The sequence below is a fragment of the Hylaeus volcanicus genome, chromosome 6, assembly GCF_026283585.1.
Source record: "Hylaeus volcanicus isolate JK05 chromosome 6, UHH_iyHylVolc1.0_haploid, whole genome shotgun sequence".
Lineage (NCBI taxonomy): Eukaryota > Metazoa > Arthropoda > Insecta > Hymenoptera > Colletidae > Hylaeus > Hylaeus volcanicus.
The window spans coordinates 5,396,962-5,422,234 of NC_071981.1; the positions used below are offsets into that span (position 1 = coordinate 5,396,962).

A 25,273-nucleotide genomic window follows, 5' to 3' on the forward strand; every position below is an offset into this window, starting at 1 on the left:
TGGAAAAAGTTACAGACGATGTTGCATTCCGCAGAGGTAATTAAGTACGAGGAAATTAAATTTTAGTTTGTTTTCTTTATTCTTTTTGTTAATTTTGTAATATTAATTTGTTTAGCCAAGGTGTTCAAATTGTCGCTAACAGATCGGGAGATCAACCAATCACGTAATTGTCTGTCGACGTATCACATCGTTCTCCCCCCACCACGCCCACGTCCGCCCCATCCCCAACGTTTGACGACGGAGTCAAACCGTTCTTTTCTGCCCGGCGTCTCGAGGTGAGTGCACGTGTTCTCCGGTAAACTAATTAATTAGCATAAATTCTTCCGAAGTTTAAACAATCGTTGCTTCGAGTTATCATCGTTCGGCTTTATCGTGTAATACGTTGTTGTGGTGCCGATTAACGTGTGTGTTCCCTATCGATTTCGTAATTGACCCGAAAAGATCAAGATCGATTTCGTGGATTTTCTACAAAGTACCGATGCACATGCATACATTCTTTTGGATTGCATCGGACTTTTCGCGAGCTATTTCTAATTAATTTATTGCTAATTAATATTGCTAGTGTATCGGTTTTAACGAATTCTTTTGAATTTTTTACTTTTTTTTATACTTTTTAATGTTCGTTCTGAATTTCGGTAACCGACGCGACACAGTTATTGCAAAGGGCTATTCGTAATAGATTTCGATTGAAATTTCTCGAAGCAACGATTAATTGAATTTTGCATTTAAATAGTGAAATAGTGAATCAATCGGAATAGTGAATTAATTAGCATTTCTTATTGTCGAATAAATTCTTTTAGTGCTTTTAACACGCGATTTCTTTTTGATTCTGTAATTAACGCGGAAAACTTCAGATTTATTTACCAGAAAGTTCCATTTTGTACGAAGCGACAAGTGACGTGCAATTGACGAAATGTTTCGATTGATTCGATATCAAATGTGTACTTCAATTGAAATAATAAATATTCTTTAAACGTTTATAATATTTTTAAAAACTTTTTTATAAATCTATTTATATGCAATGAAGTTTCTTTAACTTTGAACCTTCTGTTTTCAGAATTCTTCATTTTCAATTTCCACGACGGACGCCGTAAATACGAAAGAACGACGACAATCACTGGAAACATTTAAAGGAAAATTGAGTATAATGTAATCTAATTAATTATTCACAATGATGGTAATTCTCAATATAATTATTAATCGTTATTATACCTTACATTTAGAATAATTGTATAATTGAATATTAAATAGATGTCTATAATACTTACCAGATTCGGGGGTATTAAACAGCCAACACTTTTATTTCAAATAGCACCATGACGAACGAATAAGATTTTTCTTTTTTTTTTTTAAATCGCGTGCCCTCCCTGCCCCCCATATACTAATCATCTTTCGTTTCAGACAATTTTGTGACCGCAGACAATGCGGTTATTAGAGTTAGTGCTTGCTTCGTAGATTTCTTATTTTCATGTTAGACAAACGCGAAAAAATAGAGTCAGTGTTTTTTGCACATTAAATATTCATTTTACATCATCACGATTCTTAACTACTTTTTCAATCGCGAAATTAGAGTCAGTGTTGTTCGCCGAGTACAATTTTCGCGCGCGTTCACAGATTTTTTATTTTTACTTTGTTTTTTTTTAATTATCATATACTGTATGAAATATCTCGTTACCGGTAATAAAGTAAATGACGGAGAATCATCATTTCATTCAGCGGCGCTCTACGAGCCAAAAATGTAAGTATCTAAACTTTATTCGGTTTTTTATTAAAATTGCCAACGACTATAACGTTAAAAATAGATTCTTACGTTTTGTGTTAAATTTTGCAGATTTTCAGGCTACTACTCCAAGTACAACTCTTCAACTACTCCGATGTCAGTTAGCAGATTCTACAGGCGTAACTACCTACTCTGATGGTACCATTAGCAGAACCAACGTTCTGGCGATGAAGATTATTTGGCGGCTGGTGAGTTGCATGACGATTTTTGTTCCTCCGATCATCAACCATGCCGTAGGACATAAAGGTCCGAATCGGCACTGGTGATCGGTTGTATACGTGCATTTTGGCGAGTATAGTGATCGCGGGTAGTCATGCTACCCGTGAGTACTAACATTTGTTGTTTTATTTGTTAGTTCAGGATAGGGTCTTCTTGTACGTCGCGTTTTCTATTAATAATATATTAATTTTTACATAGTATTTTTTAAATAAATTTAGTCTTGAAATGCTGATTTATTTGGTGTTACTATTAAATTAAAATTCAAGATCCACTATTTTATGAAATATTACGTTATTGAAATATTAGATTCTTTATGTAATTCAATATACAATATTGAAACATTTGATTCTTTCAAAATTGTTCACGGTACACGTTCAAATTCTATTTCCTGTTCAAATAGAATTTGAACGTGTACAGTAATAAATATAAATTAATTCCGTTTAAACTTTTCCAATACGTGCAAGAAGAACGCTTCGCGATAGGTCGATTCCTGCGTCAAAGTGAATTGATTTGTTTTTTCCTAATTAAAAAATTTACTTTCACAAGGGAATCACCTGATAGGATACAAACATGCATCATAAATTCAAAAACAATTTATTTTATCGTAAAGTCTTGCTAACATTATTTCTTGAAAATTAACTCAATTTTTATTCAATTCGTTCTTCTTTATAATTAAATTTTTTATTATTAATAAATTCATAGTTTTCAATGTTGAATTCGTACACATTAAAAGTCGAGTCACTTTTAATTGAGAATAAAATGATATTTAATGAAAAGATGCTAACCCGCTTAGATTTACTAATTATTCTTTTTAGTGAGGATTTTCAGGTTAACCATTCCGTGTTCGATGCCTGAACTCATTCAAGTGCCCAGGTGCTACTTGCTTGAGCGAAAAATGATCTAATTTAACTAATAATATATGTTGGCGGCTGACATTGGCTAGTGTATCGTGCACGACGTATTTCCCACATGTGTGTGTTTGTGGTTAGGCTGTGGGATTGCGTCGGTAGAAAAATTCATTATACATCTTATATTATATATGTATTTAAATATATATATATATATATATATATATATATATATATAATATGTATATGCATACACATATTATTAATTTATTATATGTAATTAACTATCGAAATGATATCGAGTAACAAAATAGTTATAACATTATTCTTTCCAAATAACAAATCCAAAGTTTCATTTGCCATTAATTTAAAAGACCAATTACGTTAACACTCGTTTTGTACAAACGACGATTATATCAAAAAAGTTTCTAAAATATTTACGAATATTATCCGTAAACGCAATGGTCACTAGCCTTTGTCAGACGATTTCAGGATTTGGTACGTATGTGCATTAGAGTGTGCGAGTTGTATTTGGAATTCGGGCGTCGGAGGCGTCCCGGGACGTTGTCTCTAGTTTAGGTTTTGCGCCCGGGTTCATGAATGAGAACCGTGGAGTGTGTGTGTTGGTGCGAATGAGTTTGTCATTTTTAGATTTAGCTTAGGGAGATAGGTCCTTTCTGGTGTGTATGTTAAATCCCAGTAGGTACGGTCCAGGAACAGGGCGTCACTATTTAGCTGGGTAGGTGCGGTACACGGTGACACTTGTTTCTGTAGCGGGGTTCGAAGTATCGATACGCAAGCCGATTCGAACCAAATACTTCGTTCGATTTTGGCGTTGCTTTCGATTTTTTGAATCTGCGACTTTATAGTCGCTACTCTTTCGCGTTCGCGGTCGCGTATTAACTTCATCGAAACGCTCGTCCCGCTCGGTTACAGACGTGTGGTTCAACACAGGTTGAACGTCGGTTGAATTGCACGGAACCGAGCTTATTTCAGATTGGGCAATGCGCCCGAAGAAAGAAGAGGCTGAAAGCTGAAGAGGCCCTGACAAACTGTCGCAAGAGTGGGCAGCATCAAATGGCTCTCCATCTTCGGTTTCGAAGATTGGGAGTCATACTTATTAGTACTTTATCACTATACTCGCCTGTAGTTGTAGTAGTCGTAGTTTCTTTTTCAGGTCCCGATCCAGCGTTTGGCGCGCCGCGGTTTCCATTAGTGTTGCGAATGAATACAAATCGCGTTGCAATTAGTGTTGCGAATAAATATAAAACGGGTTGAATTAGTGTTGCGTATGAATATTTTTCGCGTTGCGAAAAAGGATGCACTCACAATCTCGCAGATTCATCGATTATTCCTGGAAAATCAGGATCCTTTATAGTCCCACGGTTTAGTATCGCGAATAATAAATGCAGCCCACCCCACTCGCTTCCAAATATTAGTAAAGTTCGTATAACGAGTCGCAAAGCGCAATGCGTGAATATTCACGCAACATTTCCAACTTGATTTTTATCTGTTTATTAAGAATATTTTAAAAATCGTCATTCGCGTTCTGTAATATCGATAAAAAATCGCAACTTGACGACTAGCAGTGTCGGTTAAAGTCGCATAAAAATGATGCGCACGGGTTTTTCTTTTTTGATAAATGCCACGCTACGCGCTCCTCCTGAAACTCCCCCCGAAACAAAAGTGAATACCCTAGAGTGTAAAAACCGTTATCGGTATTTACTGGTACCTATTTGAAATCACAGAACGACAGCTAGCGGTATCGGTAAAAAAGTGCGAAAAGATTTTTGTGAATTTCAGTAATTAATATTGCGATTATTGAAGCGTATTGCGTCATTGCTGTCGATATATTGTTTATTTTGTATTTTTCATTTTCTTTCGCGAAACCCTTAGTCTTGCGTAGTTTTCATTGATATTTCAATAATGATATAATTGATTGACTCGTGTAGAGAATTATTACGCAACCCCATCGTCTATTTCTATTTCTAAAATTGTCATTTCGTGCTATTTTGTAGAAGTATTGCCTGTAATATTCTTTCCTATCTGGTGGGGAATGTAAATCATCTATCACGTTTAATTCCATCTTTCTTATATGGAAATTACCATTCGTTTGTTTCTATTTTGTGCGGTTAAAATGTGTCATTACATGTTCTTTTCTTTTTGCATTTAAAAAATTATTAATTTCACATTTAAATTCACTTTCATAATATTTGAATTTTTTATCTTGTCATTTCGTGTATTCGTCACAATTCATGTATGAAAGAATTGAAGTCAAATATGGTTACTCGTTTCACTTTGAAACGATTTGCAAGAAAAGAATCTGGATAATGCACCATTTTATTTCTATGCCCACTAATACGTTCTTCTTTCAGCTATTTACTAATCCTGTGAAGAAGTTTCTGTTACAGAGTATTTAAGAATACAACTTCCTTCTTCTGGAAAATCAATCTTCATACTATTACATATGTTTAATGGTTCTTAGTTTATGTTTCAGATATCATCGTTGGGTTGTTTTCTCTTGTACTTGTTTCTGAGTTCTTTTTTTCGGAAATCATCGTTTGGTTGTTTTCTCTGATATTCGTTCCTGGGTACTAGGTTTCGAAAAGCATCCTTTTGGTGTTTTCTCTTCTGTTCGTTTCATCGAACTAAAATCAACACGCTCATAAGTACGCTCTAAAGTACATCCTTATATTCGCCTAATATTTGTTTTTTTTTTGTTCTTCTAACACTGATCGGAACATGATCGTGATGCCCGTAATATTACATCAAAAAGGCAGGGTGGTTGGGATGTGGTAGGGCGGGTCTTCATAAGCAGCAACTTCCACGTGGTGAGACCTGGGCCCTGATATTATTAATTGTGTAATTATTAATTGTATTACCATTAATGCAATTCGTAGTTACATAGTAAGTAATATTAGCTAATCGGCTGCTACAGGGTAATCCGCTCGGTAATAAACACAATGGACAACCACAACGATAGACGACCCTCATTGTAAACTTTATGACGGTGACACCCATACAGTCCATTTCGTTGCGGGAGCTATCGTCATCGTCTACGATGACGGTCGGCTATTATTGTGGTTGTCAATTGTTTCTACTAGCGAACGGATCACCCTGTTATACGCGTATAATTCATCGTAAATATAGCATGAGCTTAGGGTATCTTCTGTGCTATATCATTTATTTCATTTATTGAAATGACAACACCACGAATAATTCAATAATTGCTTTTATTTTTCCTTTTTTTTCTCTTTTTTTGTTCACTGTAACGGATACATCGTAATACCACTTAAACTCGTGTTTCTACCTTACCATTCGTACGTATTTAAAATATGCTTGTAGACCATAACAGTTTGATCGTAATTAGTGTTCTTGACATTGTCATTGCATTGCATTTTTCGATAGTTTATCGCTACGCTGTTTGCACCTCCGTACACTTTTTTTTTTCTTTATTCTTATCGAACGTTACGACTAAATTGATTCCGTATGAACTAACATTTTCGTTTCAAGTCTCGCGATACACGTGCACCTATATGTTGTGTACAGTTGCACGTTCAATATGTATGTACACGCCACGATTCAAACGCACCATTCGAAAAAACAGTCAAATGTAAGATACTTTAAGCGTACAGGGCCTGGTTCTTCATGGCTGGTACTAACTGAGGCTTCCGAGCGTAAACCGTGTCCTTTGGGTAGGATTCTCTGATGTTTTATTAGTAGACTGCGGATCTTTATGCAAAATAAAATATTCGCGAACGTGTCTACAAAAATTGAACCTAAATAGGAATTTATTTTATTCTGCAAATATTATAACGTGAACTTTACTTTCAATCTTTTTCATATTCTTGCATATTGTTTGCATTTTGTAGGTTCTTGTACATTCAAATTTCCTATAAATGCATAAAGATCCGCAGTCTATTTATTAGCTAGCTTCTTCGAGGATAAAACGGCGCACTGATATTTGTATCGTGTAGCTTGGGCCATTTGAAGGTGGCAAGTTGTTGTAATTGTTTGGAAAAGATTCACTCGAAAAATGAACCTCTGCACTCGAGAGGTGACTCTCAGTCAGCATTAGGTTTCATGGAGCAAATCTACTATACCCAAAGTTTATAGGTTCAATTTCTTCGGAGCTCGACGTATCAATAAAATGATTGTCGGTGAGGTAAAGTTGACCTTGTTCTAAAATCTCGATAGCTTAGAAATCGTAGCAGTAGAATGTTAACACTTTATCTACCGGGCTATTTAAAAGCAGACTTTAATTCACAAAAGAATTTTCTACAGTAGCATATCCCATTCTAGGCTGACAATAATTCCTCCATACTGTTACTAGATACATTGAAAGCCAAGTCTGTTACTAAACACTGAACATTGTAAGTAGACAAGCATCAACACAGTAAATAAATTCGAATAACTAAATACTGCATTTAAAAAGCCTATAAATAGGCTCCCGGTAAATAAAGTGTTAAGAAACATCTCGAGTTGCTGGTAGATACCAAAATAAAGGCCTCGTGTGCAAAGGGTTAACAAGATCCACATATTACTACAAAACACCTGACGTCCATTCTCTTTGTACCAATTGTACAATCGAAGGTAACCAAAGACAGAGTACCAGAGTCAGAGTGTCATTCGATTCCTGAAGAAGCTACCTGCAATTCTGAAGCAAGTCGAACACACAGCTTACAGCCTAAAACCTCAGCTAACGTCAACTATCAGTCAAACATGCTTGTTTTTGTTATACACGGCCAACTATCGCTTGCGTTAGCGTTGAATTATTTTCCAAGGTTGAAACAGGACTTCGCGTCGGTTCTAATACGAAAGTTTGAGGAAACACAGGACGTCTATCAGGCCAAACGATGGATACGCGGGCTCATTCGTACCCAAAGTCTGGCGAAAAGCCTCTTCCTCGGTCCTATAAAAATCCAAAAAGTTTTGTCAAGTCCATCCATACACGTGTATAAACGTAATTATCCCAAGTAATAATCGTATGACTTATTTCTGCGCAACTATCACTATCGGAAAAACAACTCCTACGCACGTGGTTAGAGTGGGATATGTTTATCGCAGATTCGTACCACTGATCGTGGCACCGTGACAAAGGTTTGCAATAATTCTCAACAATCGTCATCGAAACCTACAGAATAATTTCTCGTCCTCGTTCGTTTCGCCTTTCTCACGGAAATACCAAGCGTTAAACGTTACAGTTAAAATTAGAGCGACTAGATCTTAGGAGAAAAGATTCCAGCACGCGATCGTCGCGATCTTTAATTCTACGTGTAGCAATTCCTATAGTCTGCAGAGAGGATTCGAAAAAGAAGAAAAAAGATTCCCTAAGTGTCTACGTTTCGTATAGTCGCGACTCGAGGAGCCTCGAGTCGTCATTTCAAATGTTTAACTTTCGTTTTGAAATTACTTCAATTCATTAAGTAGTCTTACTTAATTACGTCTCGCGCATCGAGTAATATTTACAGACAGAAGTTTTCTGTACAGAAGATCCGACGGATGATTTTTTTTTTGCTGTATGTTCCTTCTGCTTTCTTTTTCTTTTCTCTGTTTCTTTTTTTTTTACAAAAATTACATTCATCGGTAGAAGATCGCAATTATTTATATTTGGCAACGATCCGGCTACGATAGTTCCAAGTTTTCATTTTTTTTTTCTTTTTTACAAGAACTACGAGTTCGACTGTCGTCGATATTTACAATCAATTCGGTTAACTATGAATGACATTTTTGCGTTAATGTGCACAATGAGAATGATTCGGTGTATGTACAAAAGAGATTCACGCAGTTCATGCATTATGCTATGATCACAGAGGAAACCAGAGCAATTTTTAAAACGCGACTTAACGATTAATTACGATCGATGATTATGCGTGTCAGCTTGGCGTACAGTGCAATTGTTTTATTAGCGCCGTTCCGGTGTCGTGTATTTCGCATACAGCACACCAACCCCCCGATTTACATGGAAGATCATAGTTTTTTTATATGAAAAACCGTCTAAATATAGGTTATTTCAACGCAAAGTAAAATAAGATACAAATACGAGACAAAATATCAGTCTATTTATGATATAATTACAATATTATATTATTACAATATTAACCCTTTGGGCTCGAGGCATTTTTCTATAGAATCAAATCCAGTCCATTTTTATAATAAATTTCTGTGAAACCAAAAACTCTACTTCGAAGAAAAATATCTACGAACGTTCATGACTCAATGTATTATTATTTCAATTAATAATTAGTTGTATTCTGATGTAAGTGAATTTGAAATTGTATGTTCACAAAATCACTTTTAAATTACATATGTCGCCCCAGAGGCGCCACCCGAGCGCAAAGGGTTAATTTTGCCTTAACGTGAATGTTTCTTGTGTACAAATAAGGGGAAGTTAATTTTTTTAGGTTCAGTGTCAATGTTAACAAATAAACGGAACTAAAAGCAGCATAAATTGCACGATAAATTCGCAGTATGAATTTTCGAAATGCACAGTTTGCAAATCGTGTGAAAAATTCCGTGTAACTCGAGGCTTAGGTGTACTCCCAGTTTATTACTTATTAAAATTCCTCCGATAAACATTCTTTGCATAGAATTTCCGATAATTAAATTTATAGCCTCGGTTTCGTAATTAGAATTTATTATCGTCCCAGCGCGCATACACGAAACAAATTCCTCCAAACGTGTGAAACAGGCGCCGCAAGATCGTGTGATTTTACACAACTATCGTCACACGTGTTGAGGTTCGACATCGTCCGCAGCTTTGAGGACAATTAGCGCACAGTTTCTTTTTAATCGACGCCTCGCGATTCGCGTTTAGTCGTATTTACAAAATATCCAAAGGTAATTCTCTTAGGTTCCCTTCAAACCACTACGGGTTTCTTCGAGATTGGTTTCAAATTCGCGGACAACATGGCGGAATCTATGGAAGCTTTCTGCTACAAGGTGACGTCCGTTTGATTGACTGGTCCGTTCCCTATCCTAGCGTTGTTATTTATTTGTTTCATTGTGGTGTTTTCCTTCGTCGTTGTCGTACTGTTCTCCTTCGAGTCTTTGCCAGCCACCACAGCACTCGAATCCTTGTCGTTGTTAGTGCAGGTCTGAGTCGAACGCGAAACAACCGTGGCGGGTGGTTTGCCATTTTTCTGATCCTTCACTTCCAACTCGTAATCTGAAAACGGAAATATTCAATTAGCGTAATTAGCAACCTGTCTAACTGAGCAAACTAAACAAAATTGAACTGAAAACTGTTTAGACTATTAACATGAAACTTGTCGAGCCAGTCAGTTTGATCCAGGTACTTCGCTTCAAACTTCTTTCTAAAGTCACTCTATTACTAACGATATTGTTATCTTAATTTTTAGGAAGAATTATTTTAATTCACAAATTAGTTGCTCCTCTAATACCAATGCTATACGATCAGTTTCATAAGTATTCGTACCTTCTATATTTATTAAAAAAATTTGTCTAATTTAACCCTTTGCGCTCGAGGCATTTTTCTATAGAATCATGTCCAGTCCAGTTTTATAATAAATTTCTGTGAAACCAAAAACTCTACTTCGAAGAGAAACATCTACGAACGTTCATGACTCAATGTATTATTATTTCAATTAATAATTAGTTGTATTCTGATGTAAGTGAATTTGAAATTGTACGTTCACAAAATCACTTTTAAATTACATACGTCGCCCTAGAGGCGCCACCCGAGCGCAAAGGGTTAAATAAATGCTTCATGGTACGAAGAAGTTTCCCACAGGAGTGGTTGCGCCAATAGGCGCCAGTAGGACCTTGTAGGACCTTGTAGGACCTTGTAGGACCTTGTAGGACCTTGTAGGTACCCAAAGAGCGTTTCATGGACGCCGCCTGTAGGTGGCAGTAGTACTGAAAGGGTTAAACGTGAAAGATGACGTTCAAGTGTCCACCGCGATAATCTCAAAAAACAAAATCCTCCCATTTCGGAAAATCATTGATCTAACCAATTGATCTAACCGACAGTCACTCACATTCGCTTTGCGTGGAGCAGTCGATGGTGTTGATGATGTGTTTCTTGACAGTTTTATTTTGATCGCACGTGGCCGCAGTGAGCGTTACAGGTGCGATCATGCTCGAGGCGTTTGTCGGCGTCACCGCAGAGCTTTTCGTTGTGTTGTATCTAGCTGGCATCATGCTCTGACGAACGTTCCTCTCGGGTCGAATCAGAATGATGTACAGCTGTCGAGACGAAAAACGAAAGGGAGTTTAAAAAATGTTTTCTCCGAGCAAGCTTTGTTTCAACGATCGCCGTAACGATTGTCGCGAATTACCTTGGGGCTAAAGAGGCAAGCTATGGTCACGGACGCGGAGAGACTTATGGTCACCGACATCGAGGTGATTCTTAGGGCGACGTTGTTCCCGGTACCAAAATATAATGGCACGAAGGCTAACCATATCACGCACGTGGTGTACATAGTGAAACCTAAATGGAAAACATGGAACTAGTTATGATGCAACTTTGAGTTTGCAACTCTCCGATCTAATCACAAGTTGACTGTGGTGACAGAGGAGAGGGTTTTGGGCATTTGCAAGTCAAATGTTTCTACTTGTTGTCTTGGTAATAAGGTTTGCGTTGAGATGGAAATCTACAGAGGCGGGGAAATTTTGGTGAAAGCATGCAATTTATCTATGATTGTAAGAGGCTCTTAACAGTAAAGGTCTATTTACACATATCCGTAACGTGTCAGTTCCGTATCGATAATGTCACGGAGCGGTGTCGGACGTGTGTGAACATGCCCATTCAAAAACAACAGAAAAATATTTAAAATCACTGACACTGATGGAACATTACGAACTGAATGGATACGGAACTGACACGTTACGGATATGTGTAAATAGACCTTAAACCTACCGACATTTATTTCTAAATATTTCTACCGTGATGAAACAAAGACTAGTTTTAACGGCACTTCTTCCAATTAAATGCAAAAATATTTTACTTTGAACTAAATTATGCATAAAACAATAGTGTGTAAGCGGACGGACAGTAGAGCAGTGCGTAGCGTAGCCGACTACTACGCTGAGAAACCTGGATTCGAATCCTTGGGCGGTCCTCCCCGGTTTTTCATGATTGGGTTAGGGCCGATTAACAAATATAAGGTATAGAAAAGCCTATAGCGTAAAATAAAGTAACGGATAAATATGAGAAAGAATCAGATAAGTGCGATAGCTCGATGTACACATAGTAGTGCAATATAGGAGAAACAGAGCCCTATGCACTTGATGAAAATAAAAACAAACAATTGTATGTAATTCATGTATAGCGTACAAAAATTGTATAACAAAATTTGGAAACAGTCATTAAAATTGTAATGAAATTCAATGTTTCAACCATTGGTGGTACAGTGTACATTCTGTAAAGTATGTACAAATATTAGGTTGTCCCAAAAGTTTCTTTCGTTTTATTAATAAGTAATACATACACAATATTTTATATCTAATGTTAAATTATTGAATTGTATACGATTCATTTTGCTCCATTACTGTTACGACATCAACATCTAAGAAATTAGATTATTTATTTATATAAACACTACCACAAATAATAATTGAGTGCAAATTACAAAAGAAACTTTTGGGACAACATAATACAAAGCTACTGTAAAGGAACAGTAGCCCTTAGGGGCTGTAGCTATATTTAATTGTATAGCTAAGTATGAGTTTAGCGATCCCGAGGTACCCGAGCTATACTGGCTATACTTAATGAGCCTTATTTATCAGCCGCAAGCACTTCATACATAAACAAACTAAAGAATATCGTAATGGATGTAGAAAGAACTGAGGAGGGAATTACGAATGAAAAATGTGAAATATGAGTGAAAAAGCTTTCCAAGATGTATTCTATAAAGTATGGACAAACATAAAGGTACTACAAAGGACATCGAAAGGACCGAGTAGGGAGAGAATATTGGAAACGCTGAAATTGGAAAAAAATTGCTTCCCACCAAGGCGCTCTCACCGATGTGTTTGCTTTCGTTGAAGGCTTCGGGGATCTTCCTCGTGAGGACCGCGTAAACGGTGCAAACAACGATCAGCATGATAGGATAGGCGAACGCTATCATGTAACTGGCGTCGACGTAACTGTTGCAAACAAGTAAATTGTCTTCCCTGGTCGGGTAGTGATGCATCGCCTTTGCCGGATCAATTATCATCCAAACTCCATTAATTAAGATTTGCACAGACACTAGACCCGAGCAAATGATCAGCTGGGACCGCGGGGATATGAATGACGGCCTCTTTGCGCTGTGTTTGCTCGCGTTGAAGATCCTTGATATTCGATTTGTCTTCGTTAATAGGGCTGCGTAGACAACGGTGAAGCAGAAACCCGCGGCGAATCTGTCGAACACAGAAGTGCCTCTTGTACACGTCCTACCGCTGCATAATCGATAAGTAAATATGTGAACACGTGACGATAACATTTGTCGATCTCATAAGAGAAGTTAATGGGAAGTTATGCTTCTATCTTGGGTTATACAGGGTGTTCAAGTGGAACGGTTAGATATCTCGCGAGGGGAAGGAGCTATCCAAATAATGTTCCTGTAAAAGTTATTCGGAATACAGGATTTGTTGTCATATAAAATCTCAAATCAGAGTTTTTCAGTAGCTTCTGATTATCGTCTACTAGGTGTGAGACGCCCAGAGAAAAGTATCGAGAATAAAACCTCCAATTAAAAATTTTATTACAATAAATGGCTTTGTATAGGTTGATGAATTTGTTTAAGTAAATGTTGTATCTCAACATCTTTTAAATCTTCTCCTGCGTAGACTAGACAGCATCTTCACATAGACATGCATATACAGTCAGTCCCGTAAATATTCATACCCTCTTATTATATTCGTACCTTTATTAAAGGTATTTGTTTAAATTAAACGATAGTTTTGATGTTTCCAAATAAATTGTACATTATACAAGGTGTCCCAGAATTAGTATAAGAACAGGAAATGGAGGGTAGCTAAGACGATTCTGAACAACAATTTCCTTTGCAAAAATGTCGAGTGATGCTTCGTTTTTGAATTATTAACGAAAAACCACCGACCAATCACAGCGCCTGAGTACACTAATTCTGGAACACCCTGTATATGCACTAATGTAATGTTTGAAGTTTATCCATATACATATTTATAATGAAACATTTATTTGAAAACAAATCATTTCTGTATATATATTTACATATGTTTGTAATAATTATATATATTTACATATATACATTCTGAACATGTATTTACGTATATTATTTATAATGAAACATTTATTTGAAAACAAATCATTTCTGTATATATATTTACATATGTTTGTAATAATTACATATATTTACATATATGCATTCTGGACACGTATTTATGTACATTATATGTAATGAATCATTTATTTGGAAACATCAAACCTATTATTTAATTTAGACAAACTTCTTCAATAGACGTAGAGGAAATATTCATGGGACTGACTGTATTTCTCGAAATAATAATATCAAGACCAAGCAGATAAAAAAATCTGGTAAAACGAATTTTGAATTCTTTAAAAACGCAGGCATTGTGTGTATATATCCTCCCGTTTCCTTCAGACTTAAATAGGTTAATTAAACACAGCTCGATGCCCAGACGTTTAAGATAGCGGAGGCAGGTGCAACTTTACTAATAGATTCGCCGCTCCGCTTTATATTCTTCTTCTGATTCCCGGTAATCGAATATCGCGTAATTCACTTTCTGATAGAATTTCGCCTCCCCAGCTTCATCAGCTTTGCCTCGATCGATCATGTATTGCGTTACCCAGTTAATATTCCCAACGACGGGGGCCGATTCGTTTCGCCGAAAATTGGATCACCTCGGAGCCACAGAACTTTCTCCGCGAAGAAGAATGGGCCGAGGGGTGGGCCCGTGTTGCATACCTTTAACCTCTTACCTTTGGATACCGCAAACGATGTCCGTGGGCTTCATCACCAGAGCGAACGTAACGAGATAACAGAGCAGGATCCCCGATAGCAGAACGTAGGACAGCTCGCGACCCGATGCACGGACCACCGGTGTGTCGTTGTGCTTCAGGAACACTCCGCACACGAAGGACGTTATCTGGACAAATCGCGAAATATTTCTCGTGTCAATTATCCCAAAATTTCCACCAGGAAGCATCGGGAAGAATTATGAGTATTGGTTGTTTTGATAATTGTTTGGAATTGGGTAACTTGGTATAACAACTCGATGGAATGCTTTTAGGAATGTTTGTAAGTAGTATTTGTGGAATGAATAGGATTATAATTCCCATAAGTATTCGTACCCTCAATATTTACTGAAGTAATTTTTCTAATTTAAATAAATAATTCATTTCTGATTTCAATCAACGCTTCATTCTAATTTAAATTAATGTTTCCAAATCAATTTGCAATTGTACATATATATTAGGTTGTCCCAAAAGTTTCTTTCGTGAGTTGCATTCAATTATTTTCTGTGGCAGTGATTATATAAATAGACAATCTAATTTCTTAGACATTGATGCTGTAACAGTAATGAAGCGAAATGAATCGTACACAATTCAGTAATGTAACATAAAACATAAAATATTGTGTATATATTAATTATTAATAAAACGAAAGAAACTTTCGGGACAATTTAATATATTTATTTTAATTTGTTTGGAATTGGACAATTTATTTGGAAACATGAATCCTATCATTTAAATTAGACAAATTTCTTTGAAGTACAGGTTACGAATACTTATCCTGTTATTTAAAATTCAGTTCTTGGCGAAATTAAATTCTACGTGAATAAACACTGAGATAATTACTCTGCAGCAGTGCCAGCAGGTTCTTTTAACTGTGTTTACTTCTCTTCTGAGAAGACGGAATTATTAAATACCCTCCAGTGTAATTTATAGATGCTATGAATTTAATCAACATGTGCAGTACAAGTTTAGAATTAATACGTCACCTTGATAGGGAGACTAATATGATTTATAGTAATAAACTCTAAAGAAGTACTTGGTTATTCTTGTTAGCATGTTGTGTTGTTGTTATAACTGAATCAGTGGATAAAGCCAGCCTTGCAACATTTTATGATCAATTTTTAAAAACTGACCTCCCTTATAAGGCTGAGTGTACAAGACGCCTGGAATAAAGAATGGAAATCCACCCCTCGCTTCTGCTAACGATGAAAAATGACTGCTATGAAATGTTCTTTCTAAATAATCTTTCGAGACAGGAACAAGTCGTATTTTTAATAGTCGAAAACACCCAAGACAAGAGAAAATGTTTTCGAAAATTTAAAGGGAGCGGCTACGTGGCAAAATAAATGAGTTATTCCAACAGTTTCTGTGTGTGAACGCATTACTCGCAAGAGGGTGGCTACTATTCTTTTACTAAATTCTATTCTGTCGTATTCAAAGCGTAAAATTTCTTCTGTTCACCGTCCGTCTTCTAAGTAAAATTTTTCGCTATGATTGTGTTAGTTTCTAGAGTACGTTGAATTATTTACCAGCATCCCCGTGGTAGAAAAGGACATTGCTCCGATTGCCCAACCGCTTTCGGGCCGCAGGAATTCCTGTGGGATGTCACGACAAGTAGAATGCGTCTCGTCTGGCACGGTACCTTGACGACATTGAATACATTGCGTCTCATCCTTCGGATGTCGTATCTGTTTGACAAACATTCACATTTCACGTGAAATTAATTCCATTTATCATATTGCATCGTTCCTTTCAACGGCTACTTATAGAGACATTTGCACCGAAAATTTTCCAGACATTTTCAGAAAGTGGAAAATGGAGAAAGAATGAAAATTCAGGGCTTGGCAGAAAGTATGAGAATCGAGGAAACTTAAAATCAAGCAAATGTATCCTCTTTCCCTCCTCAAGAGGAAGCGTGCGAGATGGAATACATTAAGTAACAAAAAAAAAAGGAACTGTTTTCGAGATGGATTTCTTCGACGGGTGAGAAATATGTAGAGCAAGGATTGTCCCGTATGCGGTACCAGCACCGAAAGGAGGCACGAACCTGATATTGGGTGCAGTTGAAGCAGTGCCAACAGCATCTCTCACCCTCCACGTACTTCTTTGCCTGGCCGACTTCGCAGGGCAGAGCGCACACGCTGTCGGGGGGCTGAGGATGTCCGAGTTTAAATTGGATTTCTGCAAGGAATATTCGAGTGGGTAGCAAACAGAGGCAACTTTCAATTTAAAACGCGGAGAAGGAGAGTAAGGTTGGATAAGATGGCCGTTCGTGGCGCTTACCGGACATGTTCAGCCTTAGTTCACCCTCGAGGTATTTACCAACGCGGACCCACTTGTACTTGCCGGGCTCGGTTTGCTTGAAATGGATGATGTTGTATCTGGCCGGCCCGTCTCCGTTTTTGTCGAATTTGAATTTATCACCGCTCAGACCTTAAATATTGTCCCACAGGAATTGAATTTGTAGACATGCAGTCAGTCCCGTAATTATTCGTACCCTCTATGTTTATTGAAGAAAGTTGTATAATTTAATAGAATGCTTCATGTTTCCAAACAAATTTGTAATTGTAAATATGTACATGTGCGAAGTTTATTCATTTATAATATTCATTTATAATAGAAAATCGATTTGGAAACATGATGGCTATAATTTAATTTTACAAATTTCTTCGATGGATGTAGTGGGTATGAATACTTATGGGACTGACTATACAGGGGTTCCAGAATTAGTGCAAGAAAAATGGGAGGCAGCTGAGACGATTCTGAATCACAATTTCCTTTGCAGAAATGTTGAATGGTCTCTCGTTTTTGAATTATTAACCAAAAACCACGGACCAATCACAGCGTTCAAGTAGCTCGCGCTTTACCACGAGAGCATAGACTCGACCCAGGATTGGCTGGCTACGTGATTGGTCGGTGGTTTTTGGTTAATAATTCAAAAACGAAGCATCATCCAACATTTTTGCAACGGAACTTCTGGTTCAGAATCGTCCTAGCAACCTTCCATTTCTAGTTCTTACACTAATTCTGGGGCACCCTGTATATCAGGGAGTTCATCATCGTCGAATTTGGATCTATGTAAATTAGTAAAAGTGGTGTTCAAAAAACGATCCAGTGATATTAACATAAATTAGAATGATACTAAAAAGAGCTGCTTGTATTTAATTTCGAAAGTGAAGCTCGTTGGTCTTTCGAGGAACAAAAACGACGTTTCTCGTGGTTTTCCTGAGCGATTCTGTCCTCGTCGCTCTTTTCAGTTGAAAATCATGCCCTTTAAGAGGCGACCAGACTCAGTAGGGATTCCCTATCTAATAGCTGAGCGATAATCAAAGTTTGAACGGCTCCCGTGGAGACAGTTTCCAGCTGGGAGACACATCTGTGGCAGGACTTCTAGGGAAGCATTACTGATGAGTTCTCGGGAGGATCTAAGACGAAAGTGGTTGTTGTTTGGAAAAATCAACGAACTTCCTTTCCACTTGTTCGGATTTTTCAATATTTCACTGTGATAAACACAAGTTCAATGAAATGTATATGTACAATTGCATATACGTATGAATATTTATAATATTTATATTAGAAATGTGTATTTTGTTTACAGACAGTCTCACTAGTATTGATTTGATCTACAACTAATTTTCACAGTAGCAGATGTCCACTACCACATGCACTCCTTAGCTGCTAAAATAAAAATGATTAGAAATGTGTGTGTACAATTGCATATACATATGAATATTTCTAATACTTATATTAGAAATGTGTATTTTGTTTACAGACAGTCTTACTAGTATTGATTTGATCTACAACTAATTTTCACAGTAGCAAATGTCCACTACCACATGCACTCCTTAGCCACTAAAATAATAATTATTAGACTGTGGATGTTCATACATTTATGGCAATTGAAAATACGGGAATATATACAATCAGTCCCACAAGTATTCGTACCTCTTATGTCTGTTGGAAAAATTTGTCTAAATTATATAATAGCTCTGTTGTCTCTAAATAAGTGTTTCATTACGAATATGTACGTAAATAAACTTTACACTTGTATATATATTTATAATGAAACATTTATTTGGAGATATCAAAGCTATTATTTAATTTAGAAGGTACGAATGTTTATGGGGCTGATTGTATGAGGATGTGCACTTTAACGCGAAGAATAAAATACATGTTAGACTGTTTAGAAAATAAAAGACACTTCAATATAATTTTCATGTCTATATTTACACCTATGGAAGCATGAATTTAAATAAATATCCACGGTCTAATAATTATACTCTAATCTTATTATTTTGCAGCATACTTGAACTGAGGCTCTACAGAAACCCTCATCGTAATTCGTTTTATGCGATTGCTTTTCTTTTACTATACTGGGTGTCCAACGCAACTCGAATAGGATGTACCTCCTAAACGGTTGGGAATAGACAAAAATGTTAGAAGCGAAAGTTAAATGGTTTTGGATGGTGCATATATATTTTTAACGACACAGATCGATGCAGTTTCTTGTGCTCTACAATAAAGTATTAACATACTTATGCCCTACACTTGTTCGTTAGGAAGTTATTGATGGCAAAAGTAATCCGAACTATTTCTGTACCTCAGCAAGTAATAATCACTCAATAACTTCCTAACGAACAAGTTTAGGACACAAGTATGTTAATACTTTCTTATAGAGCACAAAAAACTACATCCATCTATGTTGTCAAAAATATAGGTTTCCGTTTAAAAAAAAGTGCAGTTGAATTTTTCTGATGCACCGATGCACAAAACTACATAAAATTAGTTCCACGTTATGCACCATCCGAAACCATTTAACTTTCACTTACAACATTGTTTTCTATCCCTAACCGTTTAGAAGGTACAGCCTGTTCCAGTTACGTGGGACACCCTGTATATGGACGTGGCCGAGCGTCACGCGTCAACTTGCATTTGGGAAAACGTGCAGGCACGTTCGAACGTTAAAACGGAATATTTAAAGAGTGCGCTGGATATCTATTACTATTCACTACCCCCATTTTCCGTGCCACAGAATAGTCGCATACATTAGGCGAAGTTTCAAAGGACGTTCGATGCGCACGATATTCGTAAAAAAAGATATTCTTCCAGCTCACCTTCGAACTCTACCTCTCTGAGATATTGTAGAAGCTCCGTGCCGTTGGTCGGGTTCATATGACCACAATTCTTCGGATGCTCGCGACAAAGGCGTTTGTGGATATCTCTGAGCGGGGAGAGAAAAGAAAATCGTTATATCAAGGAATATTTGGCACGTTCCAGCCTATTGTTGAGCTCTGTTTGAACCGAAGTCGGTTTTATTTACACTGTATATATGCATCGACGCATAGTATATTTCTGAAGACTTTTGAGACGGAAGCAGAAGGGGTAAATAAAGTGGCGAAGTCAGAAACAATCGGGTCGCTCTTTTACTGTATCGTGAATAGAACAGCAAAAATGGAAATTGTTTTCTGGAGTTGGCAGTGACAGGGTCGAATATAAATCTCGATATGTAACGCAGAACTTTCTTTTTTCTCTCTTTAATGTTTGACAGGTTCAATAATAACATTGTTCGTTATTCTGAGGGCCAGATGATACACAGCAATATTAATATTTTTAATTTTAATGGGGAAAAATATTGATCGAAGATGTAAATTCTGACAAATGAGCAAAGTTTAATGAACGCTTCGATTAGTTTTGGTTTTCATTGCAGTGCATATTATTTGTTAAATTCTGATTTGTTACCGAAAAGCATAGGCAAACGCCATAACTGCATCGGAGACGAACTGCAGTTGGTCTTCGACTGCAGTGTTCTGTATAGTCAAGCGCTCTTTCGTTGTACATGGTTTCGTGTATCGTTTGTTGTACGGAGTTAGAGATGCGTTTGGATATCGACACTGGAAGTGATCCTCCCAAAATTCTGAAACCATTTAATATTTATTTGAGGTGGTAGTATTTATTTATTTAGTATTGGACACAGTGGAATTAATTTTACGTGGATTCTCTATTAATAATGTTAATTGATCGTATTCATTTCATTTTATTTTATCTTCAATTATTATATTCATAATAATATAATAATATACTGAATTGTTAAAATTGTAATAATCCAAAAATATTCTGATTATTAAATAACGATTGAATGTAATTTTATAATAATTGGTTTGACTAAATAGGATTATGTGATCCAATTAAAATAAATACATTACTGCCATGAATTATTCATCTATTTAATTTGTACGTACACCCCCGCTCAGAATTATGTGGACACTTCCTTAATTGAAATAAATATCTAGTAAAAGTTGCGAATCTATTAATATCAATTATATCATTTATATTTCCATATGTTTATGCTACATTAGCGAATACATTTTATTAATAGTTTTCTTTTTAATATCACTTTAGTAATGATAAAAAAACTATAGAGATAACTAGATAATGTTAAAATTTCTTTTACCAAACTTGGATACTATTAATTTCTTCATTGTATCCGAAGAAATATTATCTCATTAATTTTCTAATATTTTGCCATAAATGTTTTTGATATATCGAACATTTCTGAACTTTTCTATCTAAACGATCCCATAGTTCCACTATAAAATTGAATATGGCACTCAAAATATTTAATATTAATAATGTTAAATACACATCCAATATAGAATTTACCAACAAAAGTTGTACAGTAATAATTTACAGTGTATATTAATTATTTATTCATTGAAGGTGTCCACGTATTTATGAACGAGAGTGTACGTGGATCAAACTCATTTTATAATCGAAGATATTTCAGGTTTCATTAAAATTTTAATTTTCCATAATATTATTACACCGTACCGTCGAATTTATCCACTCTGTCCAATGCTTAAAATTTTCCACATCTTTATCGAGGATTTTGTACACAGTTCTTTCGATCGATTGGCTATTTAATCTAATTGCCTCCCCCTCCCCCGAGATCGTAGCAGTGGTTTCTCGAGTTGGAACTGTCGAAAGTTTAATGAAGCTCGCGTGTTCCTGTCATTCGCTTACCAACAAACCACGGGTTCCTTCGGTTGTTCTCGACGGTCAGATTCAAGAAGTACTCTTTGAAGCCCTTGATAGGATTGGCTTGGGGCTGAACCGATAAAGTACCCTCGACTTCCGGTTCGTTACCATTGCTGACTAACCCTCTGGCACTCCATCCGTCGCTGCCGATCCAGGAGAACGCACCGGTTGCATTGCAACGTCTCACTGCTCTCATAAGTTCCGCAACTTCTTGATCCGAAGCGTATATGATGCACCCTGCGGGATATTAACGCCGGCTATTAATCCTCTGCGATCCATAGGCGAGTAATATTTGCCATTAGAAGTTGTTCAAGCTCAACTTTGGCGAATCTTTGGAGGTGAAGCATTGGTAGGAGTATACCACGATTAGGTTTTTGAGATATTTATGTTACATATACGGGGAATTCGGTACATTCTACTGGACGGCTCCAGTGGCGAATGAGAGGCAATTTTATTTGTGGTGATTTTTATTGAATCTCGAAGCGTTAGTATTCTACAATTAGTTTTTTTGAGCTTTCTACGTTACATTTATAGTGAATCCACTAGGTTCTACGCGACGACTCCAGTGGCGATTGAGAGGCAATTTTTTTTGTAGCGATTTTTATTGAATTTCGAAGCGTCGACCTAACGATTACAATGGTGGTCGTGTTGACCTTTAACTTCCACCCACCTCTAGGGGTCAAAAATTGAAATGGTCCAAACAGTGTTTTTTTGCACCGATCTCGGTGAGCACGTCACATCCAAAATTTGTTTGTACGTGAAGGAACATCATAGCACCGAAATCTACTGTCTGAGTAAGTTTGGGCTAGTTTTTGGTGGAGACGATAATATTAAATAACGGTAATGTACATACTGTTTGTACGGAAATATTGTCTGAGTAGGTTTGGGGAAGTTTTTCGTAGGGACGGCAATATTAAATAACATTAATGTACATACTGTCTGAGTATGTTTGGGGTAGTTTTTGGTAGGAGCGGCAATATTGGTCCACGAATTATTTTCAAGTCTCTTTGAATTCTGTCTTAAAGAATTGTCTATCTAAACATCCCGCATGATCAGGAAAAATTCCCAAAGTTCAGCATTTTTCTGTTTGACGAACGTGTACCTAATGATAAATTGGAAACGGCGTCGGCGACGATCGCCGAAATGACGTAGGTGGTCTGAAATGTAACGTGAACCCAACGACGTGATTTCAACGCGATTCTTAACGTTATCCTTCCTTTCACTTCGATTCGCTTTGCGAGTAGCACGAATCTTCCTGAAAGCAATCATCACCGGAAGCGTGGACGTAACGAACGGTGAACTTTAATGGCGTCGGGAATCGAAAACGACAGGAAGATTGGAAACTGGCGTGTTTATGTGCGGTGCAATGCCAGATCGGCGAAGTTATTCGCGGTCGGTTGAATGGTATGTAACCGTAAAAGTTTTGATAGAATGCTTCGAGAGCCGCGTACATGTGTGTAGCGAGCTGAAAAACTATGAAATATAGTTTGTCGCAAAAAGGGGTGGCGGTAAAACGAATCGGCGACAAAAGATCAGAGGGACTTTCGCGTAAGCTTGTTCCGCGGGCCGCTTGTGGTCACTCGAAAATTCTGGTATTTTTCATTATTTTTATTTCGGACACGGCGCAATTTTTTCTACTGATTACGCGATTCGGAATTTCTCGCGTCGCTGGACGAAGATTCATACGGATTTATACGGATTCTTTCTGATGTTTTGGAGAGTAATGTTTAATGTAGGGGCTTGAATTATTTACGACATTTATTTGGTTTTGAGTATTTCGAATCGTCTTTGGAATGAATAAGAGACCAGTATAAAATTATATATAGTACAATTAATGTTAACAAAGCTTAATATTTAATATCAATATTTAATATTTAATTCTTTATTCTAATTCTAGAATATTATATTAGGTTGTCCAGAAAGTTCGTGTTAATTTCATCTATTTAATTTACACATACAGTAAGTGTAACAGGTATTCGTATAGGAACCAATTCAAAATAAAACTTGATATATTTATTTTATTAATAAATTGTAGGGGAAGAAATAATTAACCAACGTCCTACGTACTTTTAGAACAGAATTTGCGTAAACTAACGTTTGTTATTTTTAATGTTAACCTCTTATTTCTTTTCTCATTTATTTTATTTTAAACTTAAAACTACTCATTTTATAATCGAAGATATTCCAGGGTTCGTTAAAATTTTAATTTTCCATATTATTACACTGTACTGTCGAATTTATTCGCTTTCTTCAAAATTTTGAAAATCAGAAAAATGCAAAGGTACATTTGAATTTTAATACATATTTATTGAATTGCATAGGTGCCATTTTGTGTACATGTTATTTGTTTTCAACTATACCGATATATTCAGACCTGCACCATCTACCAAAAAAATCGGCATGGACTTTCCAGACAACCCAATAATACTCTGTTTTACTATATCATTTGGTATTTCAATATTATTTCTAAAAAGTTTACACCCATTTATTGACCAACTTAACCAAACTTCTAGTTTTGGTTTTCATTAAACCTTGGGCTTTCTTTTAGATTCTGTTTACAAAGTGAAGCATTATTTTAGAAGAAGAAAATAATAAAAATGACGAGTTAAGGTAGTAAATAAAAACAAGTATTACATACGCCTCGTTGGCAATGCTTATTGACACATATTATTGATACATATTGCTATAGGATTATTCGTATGCACTAAATCTTTAATATCTGTTGAAATACGCGTACCTAAGGGATTTCGAAATACTGTCATATAAATTGTTCAGCTCTTGCAGCGAATACAGACACGTTCATTTGGTTTTAACCTACATTTCGTATTAATAAAGTTCCACTCGACGTTATGAGTTGTGATTTGCAATACCCCTGAAAAACGAAGAATCCAAGTGACTTATGAAAAATTCTATGCTATTTGCTAAAATGTTTTAATAAAAAGTTTCTGTTCCGGCAAATCAATAATAAACTTCTCTTGGTCCTCATCGGAATACGAGTAAAATTCTCATCTAGACAAACAATTTCGAGCACTAAATAGAATGCGAACAATTTGTTATCCCTCACTCGTTCGACTAAATTGCAATCAAACTACGTTTCACTTTGAATGAGTACTAGCATCGTGTTCAACAAATGAAAAATTGGACGAGGCTCTGATTTTGCGAAAATTGCAAGAATTTTTTATTGGCGCTGATGTGAAATGAGTACTTCACCGGCGAGCCGGTCTAACGTCCAGAAATAACCTTTTCAAAATAAATCTAGAAATCGATCCTCGCGTATAAAACTTTATAGGAATTCCAGAAGGTATATTTTACACGAATGGCACTCAATTGTGAGAAATCTCCAACGACCACCGGGAAATTTCTAGAGGTGTACGAACCTTTACGATAGTTCGTTGTTGGAGGTAGTTAAAGAAAATAGCAGAGTAG

General features: G+C 36.4%; 1 protein-coding gene across 1 annotated transcript in view; it reads right to left on the bottom strand.

The window, feature by feature from the left end:
- Positions 1-6,063: 6,063 nt before the first annotated feature.
- The window catches only part of LOC128878250 (uncharacterized), a 246,294-nt gene continuing 227,084 nt past the window's right edge, over positions 6,064-25,273 (bottom strand). The window contains exons 5-15 of the mRNA XM_054126302.1: positions 21,833-22,084; positions 20,552-20,726; positions 19,927-20,033; positions 17,096-17,245; positions 16,860-16,993; positions 16,342-16,500; positions 14,777-14,943; positions 12,836-13,212; positions 11,148-11,299; positions 10,848-11,055; positions 6,064-10,015 (exon numbers count right to left, since the gene is read on the bottom strand). Coding sequence (XP_053982277.1) covers positions 9,783-10,015; positions 10,848-11,055; positions 11,148-11,299; positions 12,836-13,212; positions 14,777-14,943; positions 16,342-16,500; positions 16,860-16,993; positions 17,096-17,245; positions 19,927-20,033; positions 20,552-20,726; positions 21,833-22,084 — 2,114 coding nt within the window. The 3' untranslated portion in view covers positions 6,064-9,782. The remainder of the gene's footprint in view (positions 10,016-10,847; positions 11,056-11,147; positions 11,300-12,835; positions 13,213-14,776; positions 14,944-16,341; positions 16,501-16,859; positions 16,994-17,095; positions 17,246-19,926; positions 20,034-20,551; positions 20,727-21,832; positions 22,085-25,273) is intronic.